General features: G+C 53.3%; 10 protein-coding genes across 10 annotated transcripts; 4 read left to right on the top strand and 6 right to left on the bottom strand.

Annotated features, from left to right (window-relative positions):
* Positions 1-449: 449 nt before the first annotated feature.
* Positions 450-1618, bottom strand: J4E84_005867 (uncharacterized protein; the record flags this gene model as incomplete). The annotated part of the gene is made up of 3 exons (XM_049388459.1): positions 450-760; positions 820-1308; positions 1366-1618. 3 exons carry the CDS (start codon positions 1616-1618, stop codon positions 450-452), a joined length of 1053 nt encoding a protein of 350 aa, XP_049244004.1.
* A 1301-nt stretch (positions 1619-2919) lies between these two features.
* Positions 2920-3849, bottom strand: J4E84_005868 (uncharacterized protein; the record flags this gene model as incomplete). The annotated part of the gene is made up of 2 exons (XM_049388460.1): positions 2920-3722; positions 3810-3849. The coding sequence occupies 2 exons, from the start codon at positions 3847-3849 to the stop codon at positions 2920-2922; spliced, it is 843 nt and encodes a 280-aa protein (XP_049244005.1).
* Positions 3850-5635: 1786 nt separating this feature from the next.
* Positions 5636-7480, top strand: J4E84_005869 (uncharacterized protein; the record flags this gene model as incomplete). The annotated part of the gene is made up of 1 exon (XM_049388461.1): positions 5636-7480. The coding sequence occupies one exon, from the start codon at positions 5636-5638 to the stop codon at positions 7478-7480; it is 1845 nt and encodes a 614-aa protein (XP_049244006.1).
* A 155-nt stretch (positions 7481-7635) lies between these two features.
* Positions 7636-8283, bottom strand: J4E84_005870 (uncharacterized protein; the record flags this gene model as incomplete). Its single annotated transcript, XM_049388462.1, has 1 exon — positions 7636-8283. One exon carries the CDS (start codon positions 8281-8283, stop codon positions 7636-7638), a length of 648 nt encoding a protein of 215 aa, XP_049244007.1.
* Positions 8284-8615: 332 nt separating this feature from the next.
* On the top strand, positions 8616-9871 carry J4E84_005871 (uncharacterized protein; the record flags this gene model as incomplete). The annotated part of the gene is made up of 3 exons (XM_049388463.1): positions 8616-8669; positions 8782-9254; positions 9301-9871. 3 exons carry the CDS (start codon positions 8616-8618, stop codon positions 9869-9871), a joined length of 1098 nt encoding a protein of 365 aa, XP_049244008.1.
* Positions 9872-10334: 463 nt separating this feature from the next.
* On the top strand, positions 10335-12918 carry J4E84_005872 (uncharacterized protein; the record flags this gene model as incomplete). Its single annotated transcript, XM_049388464.1, has 5 exons — positions 10335-10822; positions 10875-11003; positions 11054-11687; positions 12079-12191; positions 12249-12918. The coding sequence occupies 5 exons, from the start codon at positions 10335-10337 to the stop codon at positions 12916-12918; spliced, it is 2034 nt and encodes a 677-aa protein (XP_049244009.1).
* A 205-nt stretch (positions 12919-13123) lies between these two features.
* Positions 13124-14264, bottom strand: J4E84_005873 (uncharacterized protein; the record flags this gene model as incomplete). Its single annotated transcript, XM_049388465.1, has 2 exons — positions 13124-13725; positions 14261-14264. 2 exons carry the CDS (start codon positions 14262-14264, stop codon positions 13124-13126), a joined length of 606 nt encoding a protein of 201 aa, XP_049244010.1.
* Positions 14265-16113: 1849 nt separating this feature from the next.
* Positions 16114-16845, top strand: J4E84_005874 (uncharacterized protein; the record flags this gene model as incomplete). Its single annotated transcript, XM_049388466.1, has 3 exons — positions 16114-16127; positions 16181-16321; positions 16422-16845. The coding sequence occupies 3 exons, from the start codon at positions 16114-16116 to the stop codon at positions 16843-16845; spliced, it is 579 nt and encodes a 192-aa protein (XP_049244011.1).
* Positions 16846-17148: 303 nt separating this feature from the next.
* On the bottom strand, positions 17149-18355 carry J4E84_005875 (uncharacterized protein; the record flags this gene model as incomplete). The annotated part of the gene is made up of 3 exons (XM_049388467.1): positions 17149-17206; positions 17257-18305; positions 18353-18355. The coding sequence occupies 3 exons, from the start codon at positions 18353-18355 to the stop codon at positions 17149-17151; spliced, it is 1110 nt and encodes a 369-aa protein (XP_049244012.1).
* Positions 18356-19077: 722 nt separating this feature from the next.
* Positions 19078-21471, bottom strand: J4E84_005876 (uncharacterized protein; the record flags this gene model as incomplete). Its single annotated transcript, XM_049388468.1, has 3 exons — positions 19078-20659; positions 20710-21247; positions 21303-21471. 3 exons carry the CDS (start codon positions 21469-21471, stop codon positions 19078-19080), a joined length of 2289 nt encoding a protein of 762 aa, XP_049244013.1.
* Positions 21472-21578: the final 107 nt, after the last annotated feature.

Raw genomic sequence — 21578 nt, forward strand, 5'->3', positions numbered from 1 at the left:
GTTGATGAATCGGATGTAGACGTTGATGGGATGTTTGCCGCTCAATCTGCGACACCGCTGAAGTGACAGGAGAAAAGGCAGGTCCCGTGCGGGCAGCCGCTGGAAGCTCGGAGTTCACGGCACGTGCACAGTGGTAGCCGAAAAGAGCGTAGTGCCCCGCTTGGAGATTTCGGCCCGAGTGGGTCAGGGGACGACTCCAAGTGCGAGAGCCTCATCGATCGCTTGCACAGTACAGTATCGTGAGTACCTAGGTATCTGGGTACCTTCTGCAACAGCCTCTTTTTGTTCGGAGCAAACCCGGGTCTCGCGTCATCGCCTTATCAACGCGTTGCACACGTGCAAGCATTAGTGAGGATACGAAGGCACTCGGCAAGATCCGTTGCTTCGCCTTCTTCATCTGGCATTCAAGTGCGAGCTGCAGTACACTATTCGATTGTCGTCCGCTAAAGCTACGAAGAAGCATTGATACGTGTCTTCACGCTATCAGTAATCGTCTCCTCCAGCCCCATGAACCCCGGCCGGCCAAGTTCCTTCAACAGTGCTTCAGCTCTAGCTCGCGGTCCGATCTCCGCCAACGGGAAATCTAGACCCTCGAGCTTGTCTCGCGGCTTGTAACCTGGGACAGCTTTCGCAAACATGTCAAAGAACTCGTTGATTGAGTAAGACGAAGCGTAAGCAAAGATGCGTTCGTCGTTGACGGCTGGGTTGATCAAGCCGGCAACATGAAGACGAGCGACGTCCTGGACGTGGACATAGTAGACTGCGCTAGTGTTAACTGTTGTTTGCGCTGCATATTTGGAAAGAGCAGGGGTCACATACAACGCTGTACATGCTTGATGGAGTCGGTATCGCCATCCAGGATCTGGAGCGGAATACGCGCTGTAGACGGAAAGCCCTGGTGGGCCACGTCTAGCGGACTGCCGTAGATAGTGCAAGGCAGCACTGCGTTGGCAGAGAAGTGCGGCTTGTTGTTCTTGATCCACTCCCAGAATGCCTGTTCGGCCGCGACCTTGGAAGCAAAGTACGCGATCATGAACTTATGCATCGGTGGAAGCGAATCTGGAATGTTCTTGGACAGGGCCAGCGTCTGCTCGTCATACTCATCCGCAGACACTGTGTCAGTCCCTCGGTATGCTTGCAGAGAGCGGACCGCAGCTGAAGACGACGTCAGCACGAAGCGCTTCACACTGGGCTCTTTGGCTGCGGCCTCCAAACAACCCAGAGTTCCGGCCACGGTGGTTCGGAGCAATTGGTCTGGTGTGACACCCATGTCCCGTACTGAGGCAACGTGCACAATACCGGAGACACCTAGACGGTAAGACTCGTCAGTGATGAAACGGTGTTGTGTTTAGGCGGTGGGAATACCTGACACCGCGTCGTCGAACGCGCCGGGCTCTCTCATGTCCTTGACAGTCACGAGTTCAAACTTGTTATCGCCATACTGCTGCGAGAAACGATCTGCGAGCCATTGGTGCTTGCTGGCGTCGCGGACTGTGCCTCGCACCTTGTAGCCTTGCTGTAGAAGCTGGTCTGTGACGTGAGCGCCAACAAAACCGTTGGCCCCTGTTACAAGGACGGTGGAGCCTGCGGCAATTGCGGGACTATCGTAAGGAGCCATGTTGGGTGAGTACAATGCGAGGGTATGTAAGATTCTCAGCTCTCAGGTCAAGTCTGCGAAAGTTTTGGATGATGGGGTGATGGGGTGACGGGGTGGTGCAAATAATCAGTTCTTCTACGTTGTTTGTACTTCCGAACACAGTCAGCCCGGTACCATCCAAGATCTTCGGCGCATTATTGGTGTTGAGCGTTTGAACGATGCTATACCTTATCGAGTCATCGATATAGTACCGCTACCTGAGGATAAGCACTGTATCTTACTGGGCTGACGGGTACCCACCCCCTCGGGATCTTGACTCAGAACACACCGAGCTCGCTAGGTGACATCCGACACCCGACAGTGACAGGGCTCCCATGCGAAGGTGACGCCATAAGATGTAACTCTCACGATGATACTGTCACGAATGAGAGGAATCGCAAGTATAATATACTGTAACTCTCACGACTATACCGTCAGGACTGTTTCCACGATACTCGAACGACCAGACAAAGATGCATCGCGTTGACTGTGGTTGTGCTTTTCTCGCTTTGCGAACGCTCGCGCGCGTTGAAGAATACACCACGTCGTCACAAGTACCACTCGAAACCGCATTCCAAGTCACCTCCGAGGCAGAACGACCATGTCTCGCCGTGCTGAGCTGCGAAAGATGCCGCCAACAACGACTCCCACTTACTGCCGTCACCATCTTGTGCGCTCATCTGGTCGACTGGCTGTGTCGATTATGGCACCTTCATGAAGAGGCCGTCGCAGAAGCATCCACGGATTCCAGCAACGGCAACACCACGACTACAGGTACACCCCCGCCCAACACCAACAACACTGTCGAGAGCCCGCATGCCAATCAGCCTTGGAAGTTTTCCCTCGGCAACTACGATCTCGCTGCCGACGAAGCCGATGCGCTCAGCAACGAATTGATGACGTTGCGCCTGACAGGCTTCTCAGCCGTCTTAGGCTCTCTCGAAGCCGCCCTCGTCACATCTGGATCCTCGTCGTCTACCGCATCTTCTCCCGATAAAGGGGCGAATGGAACGCCCAACGGGAAAGCGGCTTTTGCGCCAGCTTGTCTTGACCTCGTCCGCGCAAATCTCAGTCTAGTGCGCGCATGTATCGGCCGTCTCAAAGCGCGCTCACTGCTGAGCAACGGTGCGGCAAGCAATCTGTGTTAGCACTATACCCAAGAATAATGTGTTGAACCATTGGGAGAAAGCATTTCACATGCTCTCGGTATGATGTTCGTCTTCGCGACAAGAAGTTGAGGTACGTATGTATTATCTCCTATTATCCTACAGCATCGTGGCTCCTCACTGAGCCAAATAGCCCCTATCACCAGTCAGCGCTTCATGGTTTCTCACGTAAAGATTGAACAATACATACCCATCCAGTACCAATGACTGACCAAACATGTAGCTGCTCATGGGCCCAGCCAAGAACACAACAGCATCGGCAACCTCTTCAGCATCTCCAAGCCGGCCTGCAGGCACACGCTCTCGCACGAGGTTATCGATGAAAGCCTTGGTCTGTTCCGAGGACGCGATGAGCGGCGACATGATGTACCCAGGGCAGAGCGCATTGATACGTATCTGCTGGGGTGCATACAGCACGCCCTCAGAGCGTGTCAGACCGAGGATAGCATGTCGACCCGCTACATATGCACCAGCAGCGACTTGAGGGGGTGAAGCGGCAAAGGCATGCACTGAGCAGACATGCACGATACTGCCACGGCCATATCGCGAGTCGCGCGGCTCCTGCCGCAGCATTTGCCGTATCCCGGCCCGATGCCAGAGCCAGACACCAGTCACGTGTTCTTTGAGGTGGGTATCGAATGCGGCGGGTGCCGTGTCGGGACTGCCGCCCATGGGCCCACCGAAACCGGCATTCAGAATGACGAAATCGATACGAGCGAAGCGTGACGCGGCTTGTTGAACGACAGCCTCGACGGACTCTTCCGTACTGCATGGAGTGGAGACACTCAGCACGTCTGTCACCTTGTACTGCGATGCTAGCGTCTGCGTTGTCTCTTGCAGTCCAGCCTCGTTGGTGTCGACAAGAGCAAATTGTTGAACACCATTGCGGGCCAGCGAGTATGCGGCGCTTTGGCCGAAGCCTGCAACGTAGTATTAGCCTTCTATCTCCTTTGCTACAAACTTTGTGCAAGCCATAAAAATGCAAAGATAGCAACAAGAAAACGTACCAGATCCGGCTTCTGTGATTAGTGCAACTCCCGAAAGCATTCTTGATATGGTGATCTTCGTGGCTAATTTTCATCCCATGGTTCTTGACGTTGTTTTATCGTGATCATGCAATGCCGTCGGTGATTTCTGACTCGGCGCGTTCAGAAACGCACCGAGTTGATTGCTTTCGCCCCCAAATCTGGATCCTAGCGCGGAGTTGTGTGGAGAGGCATGAGGCGGAGAATGAAAAACCCCGGCATGGGTATCTAAATTTGAAGCGTCCAATAGGGAGCGCCCAGCGCTCTTAACCATCCGAAAGCGAAGGACGTGCGTCATGCTCCGCGTCGGCGCTCTCCGATTGTCTGTTTACAGGTTACTACGTTCCTTACCTTCTCAACGATTGTGCATATGCAAAAGGTATCCGATTCAAAGCTCCATACCATGTAGTTCTTGCGGACGGCAACACCCCAACAGCAATACGACCGCCCCACTACCCAGCCCACGGACCGCGGTCGCTCAATGTTGCTGCGATGCACCCACGCGGCCCCTTGCGAAGGCCAAGATTGGAGCATAAAGCCTCAGACTGTATAGTTCTCCATGACGCCTTCGCATGAGTATCGCGAAGGTTGGAGCAAAGACTGTATCCTCTCGTCAGACGCAGAATATGAAGCACTCAACTTCTTGGTCTGAATATGCGACCATGGCACACAAGCACTTGGGGTTTCCTGTGCGCTTGGTGATGATCGTTGTAGGTGGGTTGTGATGTCGAGATCGAAGAAGAGCTCGTATAGCTGGTAAGGCAGTCATCGTATCTGAACACTAGAGAGTGCAGTTTCCGTGGGAGCGCACCACTGCAGGTATGAAAGCGTCCGGCTTCGTTTTTCTCAATTAAAATTCCAAGTCGACTTCTCTTAGCCGACACAGCTGGCTCATATGCTTCGCGGTCGGCTGTAAGCTCGGCGCGCTTTCCCGTCGATTCGATCAGCCTTTGCACGTCGTCTGGGATCCATGAGAAATGGCAAGATCAAGTCACCAAAGCAATCTCTAGTCAGCTATACGGCATTCCTCTAGGACTTTCGTCGTTGTCACGGTCTGGATACCTGGGCAGGGTCGCGACAGCAGCACATCGCTCGTGCACTTCTGCGTGATGTGAGTGGCCCGGGTGGCTCGTAGCATTGGTGGCCATAATCACCATCTGCGGAACGTCCGGAGCTGACGGCGATGTTGATGCGACAACGCTGTCATGGCTGGAATGACGATGAGATGCCGTTCAGGAGTGTGACGTGCGTCAACCGGTGACGAAAAGCTAGCGGCGTAATTCCTTGGCGCCCATAGAAGCTAGCGCGTAAACAGCTCATCCAGGCACACCGTTCGTTCTCTTCGCTGATACACGAACTCAACGCTACCCTCATTTTCCATCATTTAGCTTTAATTTTTGGATAGACCCCTTTCTATCGCTTAGCGGGTGTTGACCGCTTCGTCGACTTAGTAAGAATACCCCACTCCAGACTTCCCTCTAAGCAGCCGAAACATCCACACCTACGCTGCATAGCCAAGCTCGGTGAGATGGCAGGTGTTGGACACTTTGCCTCCTCCCTGCGACTCAGTCGGGATCGAAGTGCGCGACATATCCATTCAGGGCACGTAGGAAGAGACATTGTTCCTCGACTGATGCAGCCACGCAACGCACTGGTGCAGAACAACAAGGCAGCCCCATGATTGGATCATCTTCGACGTGACTGCTACCTAATTCCACCACTTTCGCTTCTGCCACGTTTGAGCGCAAGCTGGATCGAATTTGCAACCACCTCGGCCCAACCCTTCCAGGATACTGACGCCCGCCAGAATGGACCCTTTTAGATATCGGAAGGCGTATGAGGCCATGGTGCATACGACGCAACTCATCGAAGAACGTCTGAATCAAGATGTTCAGCTCAATGAGGAAGGCACAGTCGATGACGATGGCGATGTACCAGAAGCCGCCTTCCAGGAGCAAGATCCGGACAGCATGGACTGGACGCCTACGGAATCGAATACTCCACCTCCAGAATGCGGACCGCCCCCAACTCTGTCAAGAAAGATGCGTCATCTTCTACCTGGTGGTGGAGATGGTGATCTGCAGGCCGAAGATCGTGGCGAGAACGCAGTGCTCCTACACAAGCTCAAAGAGGGGAAGATTATGGATGAATGCATTGACAAGCTGGTTCATGATTTGCCGGACGTCTTGAATTATCAGAAGTCTCTTTCGTTCACTCCTTCGACGATCGAAGTACCCAAGGACTTCGGGCTGCAGCTCAGCATCTCGATAAATCACCATCTCGCTCAGATAGAGGATCGCAAGGCGCTAGAGAAGTACCGCAGGTTACTCGGACATCGCAAAGACGCGACCAAGAAGAAGCCCGTCAGGCTTGGTTTTGATCCAGTCGAATTGATCAAGAAACAAGCTGTAGCATTTGGAAAGGACGTCCCCGCACCTGTCTGCACGCTAGACAACGAGATACATCCTATCTTCCGTCTGGATAATTGGCACGGATGTCCGGATGGAATCTACGAGGTCTTGAAACCGGCTTTGCAACTAGCCACCTTGCTCTTGACATCTCAGGCCACCGCTCACTTCTGGCACACTCTGGTATTTGGCAAGAGGGAGGCCTGCGAGGAGACATCTGCCGCATATGGTCAGCCTTGTTTTCGCATCAAAGAGGACGTAGCATGGTCTGAAGAGCACCACGCAACATTCAAGAACTTTTTGGATAATCAGATCGACACTGTCCACTTCTACTTCCACCACGATCCTCTACCACCAGAGACTGCATATGCATCGATGGGTCTCGTCAAAGATTACAAGAACGGTTTGATGCGGAAGATCAATCACAAGTGCCATACGAGTCGCATCTGCCTCCATTCGGATTTCTATACCACTGCAAAGAAGCTCAGTTTGCTACGATATCGGGAGCCGGCGATGGTACTGCGATATAACATGTTCCTTGCTACATGTCTGGCCCATGAAGTTGCACACTTCTGTGAAGTATCTGGGCCGCATCACGACCACCCACTGCTCTCCGAACCTGAAGTTTTCTTTGGCGACAATATGTGGACGGAGAGTGGAATCGCTTTCGAACTCAAGATCTTTGGTGGGCGCATACACCCTCTGTCTAGCCGGATCGACTGCAAATTCGGGCTCGCTTGTCTGGACTACCCGCTCAAGGAACTTTACGACAAGGACGACAATGTTCTATATGCATTGCCCATGGACTATATCCTCAAGCTACAGCAGAAAGAAACATGGGAGCAAGACTTCAGCAAGGCTGGGCCGGACGTCTTCTTCGTTCCACGCACCGGAGGCCGCTCAATTGAGATTAACGGGACCAATCTGATGATCTGGGAAGATGAGAACGATGCAGAGATCTCGGATCATATTGATAACGAGGATACGGAGTGGATGCGCATGGACGATGGGTCGATTGCGAAGAACCCGAAAGCAAATAATCGCAAACCCCAGCGACAACCCGTGGTACCCCGATGGAACCCATACAACAACCAAAAGAGGAAACAAGCTGTCGAGACAGGAGCCCCGTGTGTCTCTACCGAAGTCGTGGAGATCAAAGATGAGGAAGCGAAGGAGGAACAGAAATTGGAGCCTCCTGGAAACACCGAAGCAGGCAAAGGTGCTTCGGATCAGGATATGGCTTGATAAGAGATGGCGTTTTGGATGGAAAGGAGGAGGGATTGCTGCATTCACATTTAGCACGTTCTCTTGGATACCACTGCATTTGCGTAGGGCGTTGTTGTTTGTACTGCATTGGCATAAGCATCAACAGTTATTAGTACTACTTGTTTGTGTACAGCTCATGCTTCATCGAGAGCCTTGTTCGCTAATGCATCTGCTTCTCGGTTCATTTCCCTTGGTACATGCCAGAGCTGTATCTCTCTAACACCCCATTCGTCTTTATCTTCCCAGCTATTCAGCTCATCGTACAACTGTTTCATGATCTTGAAGTGCGCGACTTGACTACCATTGGAGCCGACCCCGCCACGCTCCATCCAGCCCTCCATCCACTGGCTCAGAGCTTTGACTAAGAAGCTTGAGTCGGTCGCAATTCTGATGCGACAGAGTGTCCGATCAAAGTGCATGATTACACAAATGCTGAGAAGCGCTTGAATCAAAGCTTCGATCTCTGCACGCGTGCTCGTTTGAGGTTGAGACTCGTCAAGTAGACCCCATGTGTTGAAAGGAGAGTCAGGACCGAAGTAGACGCCGTATGAAGCCCGCGCTGTCGGTCGGCCGTTGTTGCGACACGCGCCGTCAATGAAGACTACTAGACTCGCATCGTCCGGAATAGGGTTTGGCTTGGACATGATCTTCATGCGCAGTTGAGAGAATTTCGTGTCGGGATTGTAGAAAACGAGTTCAGGACGGGGAATGGAAGAGTAACAAATGTCTTCAGACGGGTCAAAACGATGTCGCATCTTCTCTCCGTACTTGTTGTAGGGCATGTTGTTGGCTTCGATGTTGGTGTTGAGATGGACTGGAGTTGTGAGCTGTCCCTTATGCAGCGGATGAGTCGGAACCTATATAATAGTGACAGTGTATAGGGTTTCGGCCTTATTATCAATATCAGGGAGTCGCGTCCACGGCTATCTTCATTCCAAGCAGAGGTAGCTGACCGGGCCTACTGCTGAGCTAGTCCGATGTGGCTAGCGTGCTGTAAGCGAGGTGAATCTTGGCAGAGTCACTGGAGCCCGAAATCTGCTTCCTGACAACGACGCACGCCTATCGCCTTCTACCCCCGCCGAACGTTAACCCCGACCTTTTCGACGACTTCACGATGGCGGACACCCAGAAAGATGCGCTGTTCAAGACAGTGCAGATCGACGCCCTGGTACGTAGGAAAAGTGCAGCGCCAGTACCCCACTGTGCGCCCCGCCATTGTGCTGGAGACAAGCCGTTATAGAAGCCTGGTGTAGCTATGAGAGACTGACTATAGTCCTCAGGTCGCGATTAAGATCGCTACCGCAAGCGGCAAGTCGTTCCCCTCGCTCGCGACCGGAAGCATTGTCGGCATGGAGAAGAACGGCGTCCTAGAAATCACAAACTCGTTCCCCTTCCCCGAAGTCTCTGCTGCCGCGCAGACCGATGGCCAAAACGATACCGTCGCAAACCTCGCCGCTGGTGCTCCCCGCGCCAAGCAGAATATCGCATACGGAAACGAGATGATCAAGTTCCTCCGAGAGGTCAACGTGGACGCGAACAACGTCGGCTGGTACACAAGCACAAGCATGGGCAACTTCGTCAACCTGAACACGATCGAGAACCAGTACTTCTACCAGAGTCAGCCAAACGAGAGGACCGTCGCTTTGATCTACGACGTGAGCAGGAGTTCTCAGGGTACCCTGAACCTGCGCGCATACAGGCTCTCGCCTTCTTTCGTGACAGCATACAAGGAGGGCAAGTTCACCACTGAGAGGTATGTATAAACGACTCTACATAAAGGTGGAAACTGACAATCCCAGCCTCCAGAAGAGTGGTCTCCGATACCACGACATCCTAGTCGAGCTTCCAGTCACCATCCGCAACTCCCACCTCCTCACCTCGCTTCTCCACCAGCTACCTTCCGACGCGCCCAAGCAGGAGCTCAAGTTCCCTCCCAACCTAGCCGCTTTGCAGCAGGACCCAAACACCCCCCAGGCACCGCTCTTCCCCAACTACGACTCGCTCGACCTCTCCATCGACCCCTTCCTCGAGAAGACGTGCGACTTGCTTCTTGAGAGCATCGAGAACCACCACACAGAGATCAACAACTACCAGTACTACCAGCGTTCGCTCGCTCGTGAGCAGACCAAGATCACTGCATGGCAGCAAAAGCGCAAGGCTGAGAACGCGGCGCGCACAGCCTCAAAGCAACCTCTCCTCCCCGAAGACGAGTGGCAGAGGCTGTTCAAGCTGCCCCAGGAACCCAGCCGACTGGAGACGCTCCTCAACTCAAGACAGGTGGAGCAATACTCGAGGCAGGTGGACGGTTTCACGGCAGGCGTCACTTCCAAGATGTTTGCTGTCAAGAGCAACCTTCTTCCTGGAGAGTAGATTTGGTAGACGTGGCTGTATTTCATGATTATGCTTCTCTTCGTCACGGCATGGGCATGGCGTTGCGGGTTAGCGGTCCCTTTGACGGGACTGGATTTGATCTTTTAGATGGAAGGACCACGATGATTATGTGAAGGGGCATTTCTAGCGTTTGCCCATGTGTTCCGATGCCAAAAGTTGGAAGTGCCGCAAAAGCGTTGATGTTCAAACAGACGCTGCTCAGCTAGGCGGCTGAAAGCTCTCCTAAGCATGTGCGGAGCGACCATTGCCACATAGAGTGCTGAATCAGACAAAGAAGTAATCAACACGCGTTCGCGACATCAATACAGGTGCTCTCCATGCTGAATGTGTCTACACCTGTAATCCTCGCCAACCCTAACTACTCGGATACCGGATCGACGGTGGACCTGCATCTTTCACGAAAACGGCTTGGGCTAAAGCAGCGTCCAACACCGGCGCCATCATGCAACAGGCCTCCTCGCCTGTCCTCCAGCAGCTCCGGTCACTGCACCCTGGCGCTCTCCAGACGCTACACCAGTCGCCCGACGGAACGCTATATCCCCACAATCAGGTCTTGCCCGAGCTGCAGAACCTCCACACGAGCGATGTATACCAACAGCAGTACGCCCTGAGCGGGCCATCGCACCAACAACCACCGTCGCATGCGCTGCCCGTACATTTCGAGCAACATGCGCTCCCGCCTTCAGGGCCGTACCCGCCATTCCAGCCGGCGGGCTATCAGCATGGCACGAGTCCGCGATTCATGAACGCGCCCCCTCCCCCGCTTCAAGAACACGCGCAACAGTATCACGCATCCTCTCAGACGGTACAACGACCGGTCCAGCAACTTCCTCTCCCGCCGCCTGCACCGCCAATACTCGCAGCGCCGCAGCCACTGCCACGCCATGTAGAACCAGCACCTCTGCTGCATAAGCAGGAGAGCCAGGATGGGTACGTTGGCTTGAGCGTAGCGATAAAGCGCCCCCTACTGATCCTTCGATAGCGACGACACTCCGTTGTCCAACCATGGCCAGTTCCAGGGTTTGAAGCTCATATCCAATCCACCAGACTTGGAAGAATGGAGAGAGAGACTGTTTCATGTTGACGACATGATCACTCTGACTGAAGAGCAGTATGACGACTCCCTGGCTACTCAAAAGTATGCGCTGACTTCCGTCTCAGGTTCCAAACTTACTTCCCTCACATCGACAACGTCTACTCGCATCGCTCGACCCAGCGGCATAAACGCAAACGCTTCGTATCACACTACTGGGATTGTCGACTCAAAGGGCGCCCACCCGGTACCAAGAAGTCCACAGATCCAGACAAGAAGAAGAGGAAGAGGGTCGCAAGAGAGCGGGATCTGTGCGATGTCAAGATCAAGATCACCGAGTTCTTCGATCGACGGGAGTACGAGGAACAACTTGGTCGACGACCACCTGGCACAGAGAACGATCCGCCGAGCCCGGTAGCAGCGACTATGCCGCTGAACCCCAATCGGACGGGTCAGAATCAGAACCCGCAGTTCTTTGGGCAGCAGCCGCTACTGCCGCAACAACCGGCTGGGGGTTGGGATATGCCTCCGAACATGAGCGCTCAGCCAGCCATGAACATGCCAGAGTACGCTCCTTCGTCCGGCGCTCCGTCAAAGAAGTTCTATACATTCCAGAGGGTGAATGGAAATGGCGGGAATGGCAAAGGCGATGGCGTTGCCGGACCACATAAGCATTCGCTTGAGGAGAGTGACCGTGTGAAGAAGAATAGTGTCATTAGGTGGCAGGCCAAAATCGACAAAGACGACAGGAAGAGATCGCAGGTAAGCTTCACTTCTTTCCTTGATCTCATACTCCGCTCTCCCGTTCCACCGACCCATCTAGCCATGATGATATGCAATGGCGATCCACACTGCCCGCAGATCAAGCGCATACGTCATTTTGATGCATGCTTGGAACACCGACTATGCCCATCGCTCAAGCTGCAGTCATTTAAGACAGCTTGCTTGGTTCTTAGCTGATCCTAAGTTTCCGACATTGTCCATGAGTTCTTCCTGTAAACTTCGCACATTGCCCTGCTTTTTACCATATCCCTGCACTCGTCCTTCCATCATCTCAAAGACTACATTCTGTTCAACCCTTTCTTCATTCCAAACACCGTCTTTGCGAATCAGTAGTGAGACCATTCGATCCAAAATGACCGACACCAACCAGGGCGGAGATCCATCCAAGAAAACGTACCACAAAAAAGCCACCGGCAATGCCTTGATAACAGTCAAGAACCACTCCAAAGAAGATGACCTAAAATTATACGGCAGCGCATTCTGGTAAGCCATACCTCCCCAACTCCACCTCCCACATTCAACTAACTAACCCCCCACCAGCCCCTTCGTCCAACGCGTCTGGATATCCCTAGAACACAAGCAAATCCCCTACCAATACATCGAAGTCGACCCCTACAAGAAACCTCAATCCCTCCTCGACGTCAACCCGCGCGGTCTCGTCCCCGCCCTGCGCCACGGCCCTACATGGTCGACCCATGAATCAACCGTTATAATGGAGTATCTCGAGGACCTGCAAGCTGGACCCCACCTCCTGCCGCCTGATGCGCAAACGCGTGCTACCTCGCGTCTTTGGGCCGACCATGTAAATCGGAATGTTATACCGTGGTTTTATAAATTACTTCAGTGTCAAGACGCTGGCGAGCAAGTGTCTCACGCGAAGGAACTGAGGGATCAGATCGGGAAACTCGTTGATGCCGCGGATGCTACCGGGCCTTTCTTTCTTGGTCCGCACATCTCCTTCGTGGATGTGCAGATAGCGCCCTGGGTTCTGCGGTTAAGGCGCGTGTTGGGTCCGTATAGGGGGTGGCCTGAGGCGGAAGAAGGGAGTAGGTGGAAGAGGTGGATTGATGCGATTGAGGCGGAGAGGAGCGTGAAGATGACGACGAGTACGGATGAGCTTTATTTGGATAGTTATGAGCGGTATGCGGAGAATAGGCCCGGGACTAGTATGTTGGCGGATGCGGTTAATAGTGGGAGGGGGTTGCCTTGAGGAGGGGTAGAGGTAGGTGGAGATGTGAAAGGATCTGATTGAAGACTTGTACCAACGCATACACTATATGGTTCTATAGCGTAAAGCTTGACTGTGTACTTGTACATTTTGCCATTTCCTTATCATTTCAATCCATGTATGGTGTGGAAACGGGATAGGAGTTGTAGTCAAAGTTGAATGTGAAACGTGAAGTACAAATCCGCAGTCAAAAGATAGTTACAGTCGTGTTCCCAAAGCGGTGAAGTGCCTCCTCACCGTCCTCTTCGCTCAGATGCATCATGCCAAACCCGACCCTCACAAACGAAAGCTTGCTTTCCGAATTCTCCATTGCCTTTGCCTGGATCTGGTCGAGGTGTTCGAGCGGTTTGAGCACCAGGCCCAGAAACTGGTAGCCTTCAGAATAAGGAATGCGGCCCTCTTCACTGGGGTCGGGTTCGTAGATTGTACGAATGATCAAGAGGAATATTGGCACACCGATGACATGGTTCGGGAGCAGCAATTCCGGGCTGTCCGGGTCGTCGAGCACACAGTAGCAATCGTTGTCCCCAGACCATTCGGCTTTCGGGGGCCAGTCGGGACTACAAGTGACACACCAATCGAATGATTGGCTGCCACTGTGGTATATCAGAAATTCTTCCCACGCATTGGTGCGGTCTTCCCATGTCCCTTTCAACGGAAACAACGGCGCTCGTAAGGTAATATGACCCCCAGACACTAGACCTCTGGGATCGACTGAACTGGGATAGGTACGAACGTCAAGGACTTCGGCAAAATCTTCTTTGCGAAACTCCAGGCCAGGATAGCGTACTGTACATTCCGTCGATGCCCAAGACCAGGATGGTGGCATAGATCCGGAATAATGTTCTGGTTCGGGGCGGTAACCGCAAGCATTCCACCAAAGCAAGCTACCTGGCAAATGGGATTCCCAAAGCCCAGCAAGATATCGGCCCGAGTTCTCTTCGACTTCTTCGAAGAAATGCGTCAGACTAGATAGTGCCGGAAGCCTATCTTTGCAAAAGCTGATCTGGCGTGCTGTGTAGTGTGCCACAATGTTGTTCCAGACCTCCGGGTCAGCATACCATATACATTCAGGGTGATCGTCAGCTGGATCATGGCCAATGACTTGAGGTAAAGGAAAACGAGGTACCCAACGAGGGTCGCATTCGCAAGTTGTTGCTGCACGACAGACAAAGACCATCTCGTCCGCTGTAAAATGAACGATCCGCCTAGAGAGCAGTTCCTCTTGGAGACACCAGGCACGCCTCCGTAAGGGTAAGTCGGTAGGGAATGCAAAGGGGAGATCGCAGGATGCTATAAATTCGTGCGATATCGAGCCTCTGACGCATACAACAAAAGTCTCGTCATTGTGAGATGCTTCGACCTTTCGAAGACTCCGACGACGATTCAGTAGTCCTTGTTGTCCGTTCTTAGCCGCAGATGCGGCAATCGTAAGGTATGCATTCGAGAAAACATCGGCCATTTGAGAAGCTTGATGAGCCCAGTCGTCCACAGAGTCTTGTAAAATGCCTTTCACGGGAGGACATCTCAGTAAAAACGATAATGCGCTATAGATGTCGATGGTACTTACACAGGGAATCAACCCATATATAGTCGATACCGAGCTCGCGCGTCAACAGTATAGCCTCTTGGAACGTCTTGGATAAATGCAGCCAATTAATACCTTCCGTCTTAAATCCAGATATTGTGTCAGTCGTGGTTTTGATGACCGGGGTAGAGCCCCAGCAGTGGCTTAAAGCGGTATATCGAATATCAGCCGCTTTCAAAGATGTCTCATCACTCATTGTTTCGTACAAATGGACTTGCAAAGGCACACAGTCACCGCTGACATGGAGTAGCCGCTTTGGGATGAACTGAGGCGTCACCAAGCCTCTCGAGATTAGTCGCGGGTCATTGGCTTTGCAGGTGGTGTGGCTGGTATCGCATGTGTCCAGCATGCGACGAATTGAGGGAACACAGTCCTGAATGCTCGCGCTCTCATCGGGGATGTAATTCGGCCGCATGAAAGGCCAAGGGCAGCTGTCCCCTACGATTCGTCAGTGAGCAGCCAATGCGGCCGCTTCGAATATACTCATAGGCCAAATATGCCCTACCTGATGCAGCGTAAAACATTGCATGATAGTAAAGCCAATCTACAGTATCAGTACATGACGTATACTTAATTAGGCGAAAGTAGAGGGACCTCTGGAACGTACATCCATCCCTCCGCGGCCTTCTCACGTCCAGATGTGCTGCGCGCTGTTCTACGCCTGAGCATTCTGTACTCGCGTGTACTTCATCAGTATCTCGGATAACTGTATTCTCGCCAGTGCAAGCTATCTCGCTAACTTGTTGAAGAAGCTTGCATAACTCGCACCCATCCGTTGCTGTGCGCCGTAACTTCGCATACGTCGTTTTGATGGGGGTTGAATTTGGTATCCGGAAATTTCGGCAGACTTGGCAATCCGAATCGCTCACAAAAACATCCATCTCTTCGTCCGACGATTCGGCCTGCGGGAGAAAGGCTGTATCTTCGGGGCATGCAGCACTGGACGTCATGCTACAATCATGGATATCGTCGATTGTTGGTATCGGTAGCCCAAAGGAAAAGCGAAGTATCAAAGAAGACGAGGACGAAGATGCATTCGCTGGAGATTGGCAGTGTGACAAGTTGCTTGAATGAGGAATGAGGAACAAGTAGAGCCGACACTAAGTGGGACCACAGGCTCTCAGCCTCATGACGTCGTCGTGTGGTGGCCTGCACACACAGTGCGTTGCCTACAGATTGTTAATAAGGTAACGGATGCGTGCGCTACCTAGGTACAGATGGGGACAGCTTTGGTTCTTGAATCAAGCTATAATGCATCAGATACTTCACGCGTGTATTGGTGTGATCGATCGAGCAGGAAGATGCAAGCTCATTGTAAGGCGGGTGGGTATACATGCGAAGAGACTGTGACAAACCGGTAGCTCTGTCGCTGGCATTCTAAATATGAGAGGTTAGTAGATATATTGTTCCCAAGTGTCTGAGATGAAAGAAGTGAGAGAACGCCCAAAGGAAAGCGCAGCTGCACGCGCTCCCTCCGCCTCACTAGCGCGTCTATGAGGGGCAATCGCGGGGCACCAATCTACGCAGCAGCAGTCTCAACACTAAACACCGTCGCATACAAACCCAACTCCCCACACACAACCGCAACCATGTTCAAGAAAGAGTAAGCTGAATTACGCGTCGCCTTCAAAAAACATGTAACTAACGAGAACGTAGCATAACCTCGGGCGCAAAATCAAAGGTCAAATCCAGCGCCCAACGCGCCATCCGCTCAAAAGTCCTGGAGGAATACCCGAGATTAGAACCGTATATCGAGGATATACTGCCGAAGAAGGAGCAATTAGATTTGGTTAAGCTGTACGTCGCGCCATATTCACGTTATCCATACACACCACCACACATACCATCGTTATGGAAGCAAGCACAGGAGGATGAAAGCTAACACTCACCACCACAGACCCGACCGCGTATCCCTCTACACCCTGCACTCCACGCCCCTCTTCTTCCAACACATGGACGACGCCCTCCTCCCGCACCTAACCCTCGTGCACAAATACCCCTTCGCCTTCCACCGACTACGCATCGACCGCGGCGCCATCCGCTTCGTGCTCTCGGGCGCGACCTTAATGGCACCCGGTCTAACATCCCCCGGCGGCCGCTTACCAGGCCCGGAGTTAAGTGACGAGGACAAAGAGGTGTATGGGGCGCAGGATCTGAAGGAAGGGGAGGTGGTGGTTATTGAGGCGGAGGGAAAGGAGACGGCGTGTATGGTGGGGGTGCTGAAGATGGGGACGGAGGAGATGAAGAGGGTTAAGAAGGGGCAGGCTTGTGAGGCGGGGCATTATTTGGGGGATGGGCTTTGGGGGTTGAAGTTGGATTGAGCGGGTGAGAGATGTCGCAGGTTTGAGTGAGGATCAGAGGGCTATGGCAGCGTACGGCTGCGGTCACATGAACAGAGACGAGACAGGATGGTACATGGTTAGATGCCACTCAAGGCTCTGATCACATACACGATATCACAGCTTATCTTGCTGTATGCAAGACGGTCGTCGACCTCAGAACGGGATCTCCATGAATACAAACGAAGTTGAACATGGTATCATATTTCTAATCGTGAAGACTGCTCTTTCATAAGATCAATGCTTACATCAACCATCTACTCATTGCAATCGACTTGTAGCATCTTATTGCGGTGCACCTCGACCGGCGCCAGCACCACCGCCTCCCATGAAGTTCCTGGCCCTGATATTTTGTCAGTCATAATCATGTCAATGAGCAAATCTTCAACTTACATCTCAGCCAGGTTAGGGTCGTTCATGAGATCCTGCATGTTGGGCATTCCACCTCCGCTTCCACCACCGCCGCCACCTCGACCTCCGCCGCCACCACCACCACCGAACTGTTGAGCCATCTCCGCTATCCTAGGGTTGTTCATGAGATTGCTCATCATGTCCGGGTTGCTCATCAGGTTCTGAGCCATCTGCCTCATCATCGGGTTCTGCATAAGGCCCGCGAGATCGGGCATGCCGCCGCCGCCTCCGCCGCCACCACCGAGCATACCAGCAAGGGCAGAGAGATCAGGCATGCCACCGCCGCCACCCATACCGCCAGCTCCTCGGGCAGCATCGGGAGCACCGACATCACCACCGTCCTCTTCGACCTTCTTCTTAGCTGTCTCGTAGCCCTTGCGCATGACTTCTGAACCGCCGCCCTCTGCGTCCATGCCCGACTTGTATGCCTCCATAGCGCCCTTTGCGTCGCCGAGAACGTACTTAGCAAGACCGAGACGCGACCAGGCCTTGGAGTAGTTGGGGTCGGCAGCGACTGCCATCTCCGCGTCCTCCTTTGCGAGTTCGTGCTTGCCCTGGCCCGAGTATGCGGCGGCGCGGTTGGAGAGGTAGATGGGGTTGAGGGGAATGACTTCGAGAGCGGCAGTGTAATGCTTGACAGCACCATCGTAGTCCTTCTTCTTCATCGCCTCGTTACCCAGCCCCTTCAGTCGCTCGGCCTCATCCTTGTTTGGCCCGCCTGGTCCTGACCCGGCGGCAGGTGTCTGCGGCGTCGCTGGCCGGGCCTCCTTTGCCGACGACGATCCCTCAGTTGTGGCGGTCGTCTTTCCCTTGAGCTTCTCGTAGACGTTGTAGATTGCGAGCAGGTTCTGGTCGCCAATGGCGTCCTTCTTTGCGGCCTCATCGGCAGCGTCGACCTTGAAAGCTTCGGCGATGCAGTTGGCGGCGACTTCGAGCTGTTCGGCGTCGTCGGGCGCTACGGAGCCGTCGGTCTGCGAGGTCTGGAGGAAGTCGAGGATGGCGAGCGCGAGGCGCTTCTTGGATTGGAAAGCCTGGGACTGTGAGCCGTTGTTTACGTGCGCAAGTGGGGCAGACTTACCATGACGGCGTGATGTCTGTGTTGGAAGGGTCTCGCAGGCTGGGTATTAGGTACAATGTAGTACGTTCCCTGGTAGTAAGCTTATGAACAGGTGTTCTGGTAGGTACAGGATTATGGTTGGTTGCAAGTCTGAGATGAACGCATTGAAACTCGAAGCTTCCGTCGGTCAATTGGCGGGGCAGTCCGCCGCCGCCAGTGCCAAGCTGCTACCACCAGCCCTGTAGTGTTCACTATCAAACGCCGCGAGCAAAGGAAGTGAATTGCATGATGGGGTTCGTATATCTAGCGAGGAATCCAAATAGAAAACTTGTCTCTTTGCGTCGAGATGCGAAGCGCAGCTACTACGTCTACGGCGCAAGAGCGACTATTCATCGCGATCGCGCTCGCCGAGGAAAGGCAAGGAAAGGAGAGAGAGGTAATACGTGGTGATACTCAAGACGGAGAGAATTTGTATGCGATTCTCATTCTTCTATTTCTTGATGGTGGTATGCGTCTCAACTCCTAATGCTACATCATTCTCGCGCAGATGCCATGCCAGACAAGCCCTATGCAATGCGACGCCACACCCTATACGCATATCCATCCTCAGCATCTGTAAAGAAAAGGTTCTGGCGACCATAAAAAACGCCAAAGGGTATCAACAAACATGCCTCAGCGCACATACTCCACTCCACTCCATTCCGCCCGCTTGAATGCATGCATCCATCAATCTATGCTCACGACGCCTACAACTCCATAACCTCCTCCACCTCTTCCAACCCATTATCCCCCTCTACCGCCCCAAACACCAGTTTAAGCTCCTTCGGATCCATAGTGCCCACAAACGCGCGCTTAACAAAAGTGTACCATTCCTTGGACGCCTTGTGTTTCTTGTGGTGTTTTCCCTTTTTATGCTTGTGTTTCTTGTGTTTAACGATGATGAAGTCATCTTCTTCGGTGTTTTCTTCCATCTCAACCTCCTCTTCTTGTTCGGCCTCCTCTTCTCCAAACTCCAACTCAGCATCCTTAGTCTTCCCCTTACTCGCCCCTATCTTCCTTGCATACTCCACCCACCTCCTCACGGTAAGATCCTTGAACCCGTGGTCTTTCTTCGTATCGTATTCCACCTCAAACACAAACTCATTCGGATGCGGTTCGGGTCTCGGCTGCTTACCCTGATGTTTCTTGTGCTTTCCCTCATTCCACTTCTTGTTCTCAATCCTACCATCGGGACTAACACCGAATCCGAATATCGTCTGAACAGCATCGTTGTTGATGGAAAGACGGTCGTCGATGGCTGTGTCGGGCGAGGGCTCGAGGAAGTCGTTATTGATGTGTGTGAGGTTTGCGAAGTACTGGATGTGGCGGGTCCAGGTGAGGGTTTGTGGGGAGTAAGCTGGGCCGGGCGGAGAGGATTTCGAGGGGCCGTCTGGGACTTTGAACTTGTATTTTCGGGGCTTCTTTTTGTCCTTCTTGCCCTTATGCTTCTTTCGCGTGGTTTCTACGTCTTCGTCGTCGGTATCGTCGTGGTTGTCATACTCGTCGTAATCCGTGGGGGTAATCGGGAGTTGTTCGGCTGGCGTCTCGATGGTGGGTGGGCTGATTGGGCTCGACGCTACACTGAGATGTTCCAAGCCAGTGATGTTGTACTCGATGATGCGGAGGGTGGGGAAGTAGTTCGGTACTACGCTGGGTGAGACATGTGTTACCGCGTAACGTTCAGCGTATCTCCCCCCAATCTTCTCGAGATACTTCTTCCTCTCTTCCTTCCGGTCTTTTGACGGCTTCGAAACCATAGCCATGAGCCACTCCCACATCGACTCTTCTTCCTCCTCGTCATCGACATTCTTTGAGCGCGACTTCTTGTTCGATTTCGGCGGGGGCGCAGGTAGTTGAGCCCAAGCCTCCCGCAGATTAAGCAGATAATCCGACGCAGATGCCACCGTCACCTCGCCATCTTCCAAAAGCTGGACTCCACCAGCCAGAGCAGATCTGCCATCCAAAGCTCCCATCTTGCCATTCTCCGTGTCCTTTTCGATGTGCTCGAAATCCTGCAGCATGAAGTGATCGATGTTCATGTGCCCAAAAAGACTTCCTACAATGACGTCTCGGAACTGTCGTCCAAAGAGTGTGTACTTCTGCCAACAGGTCTCGTCCCAACTCTCCTTGCTGTCGACGCGAGCAGGCGGTACGTGTCCGATGAGAATAGCCTTCATGCCGCGATCGCGCAGGATATCAAGCTGAATGCGCAGCCATTCCATGTGTTCGTAGCCGGGCTCGCGTTTCTTTGCGCAGCCATCGACGGCGGAGTTGGAGGTGAAGAAGTACCTGCGCGTCTTAGTTCCTGCCCTCAAGACCTGCTTTCCTCCGCCACTTACATTGTATTTAAGCTGATGACCGACAGCTTCCCCGGAATCACTTCGACCGAAAACCAGCCTCCTTGCGCAAACTGATGTCGTTGCGCCTCGGGTATGAAACCGCGCCATATGTCCAGAAACTCCGTCGTCCACCTATTTGGCCCGCTTGTGAAGATGTTGTGTGGCAAGATGTCGTTGTTCCCGAAAGTCGGTACTATGGGTATCGCGAAGCTGTTGGGCCCATGGCCGTGGCCGCTCTGTCCAAAGACGTCCGCGAATTTGGAGACCATGTACTCGTTCTGCTGCACGACCTGCTTCTGCGTCCGTGGGATTTCGTCATCGTTGTCGTGTCGCGCCGAGTCGCCGGTCCAGATAACAAAGTCTACATCGTCCTTGATGTTGTCTTCAATCCACTTGAACGTCTGGTTGACGAGCGCAAAAGGGGAGTCGCATCCTGTGGTTTCTGCGCCATAGAGGCCAGCGGGTCCGCGTTTGCGATGGCACGCAGCGTCGGCTTCTGTGCTCGAATATGTCTTGTAGAAAGGGTCTGGGTGAAAGTCTGCGGCATGGCGTTAGTCGCGATATCAGCCCCAGGGATCAAATGGCCGACGTACCCGTAATATGTAGGAACCTGCCTGTAAGCTTTCGTCGCCCATCCGCGTCTATGGATCGGGAACCCGCAGCGCGGCTGTTTGCTGCATCGCCAGCCGCGTTAGGCGGGGCCGCGGTCGCGTGTGCCCAAAAGAGCAGCCCGCATAGAGCTGCGTCCCGTACGCGCAGCATCTGTATCATGGTAGAGTGTTGGAGCGAGGCATCTGCTCAGGCTTCGTGGATGGCGCGCGACTGTATATTCGCACAGGACTCTACCATGCAAAAGCGCCGAAGACACC

This window comes from Alternaria hordeiaustralica (assembly GCF_023758085.1).
Source record: "Alternaria hordeiaustralica strain BMP 2776 chromosome Unknown scaffold_10, whole genome shotgun sequence".
NCBI lineage: Eukaryota > Fungi > Ascomycota > Dothideomycetes > Pleosporales > Pleosporaceae > Alternaria > Alternaria hordeiaustralica.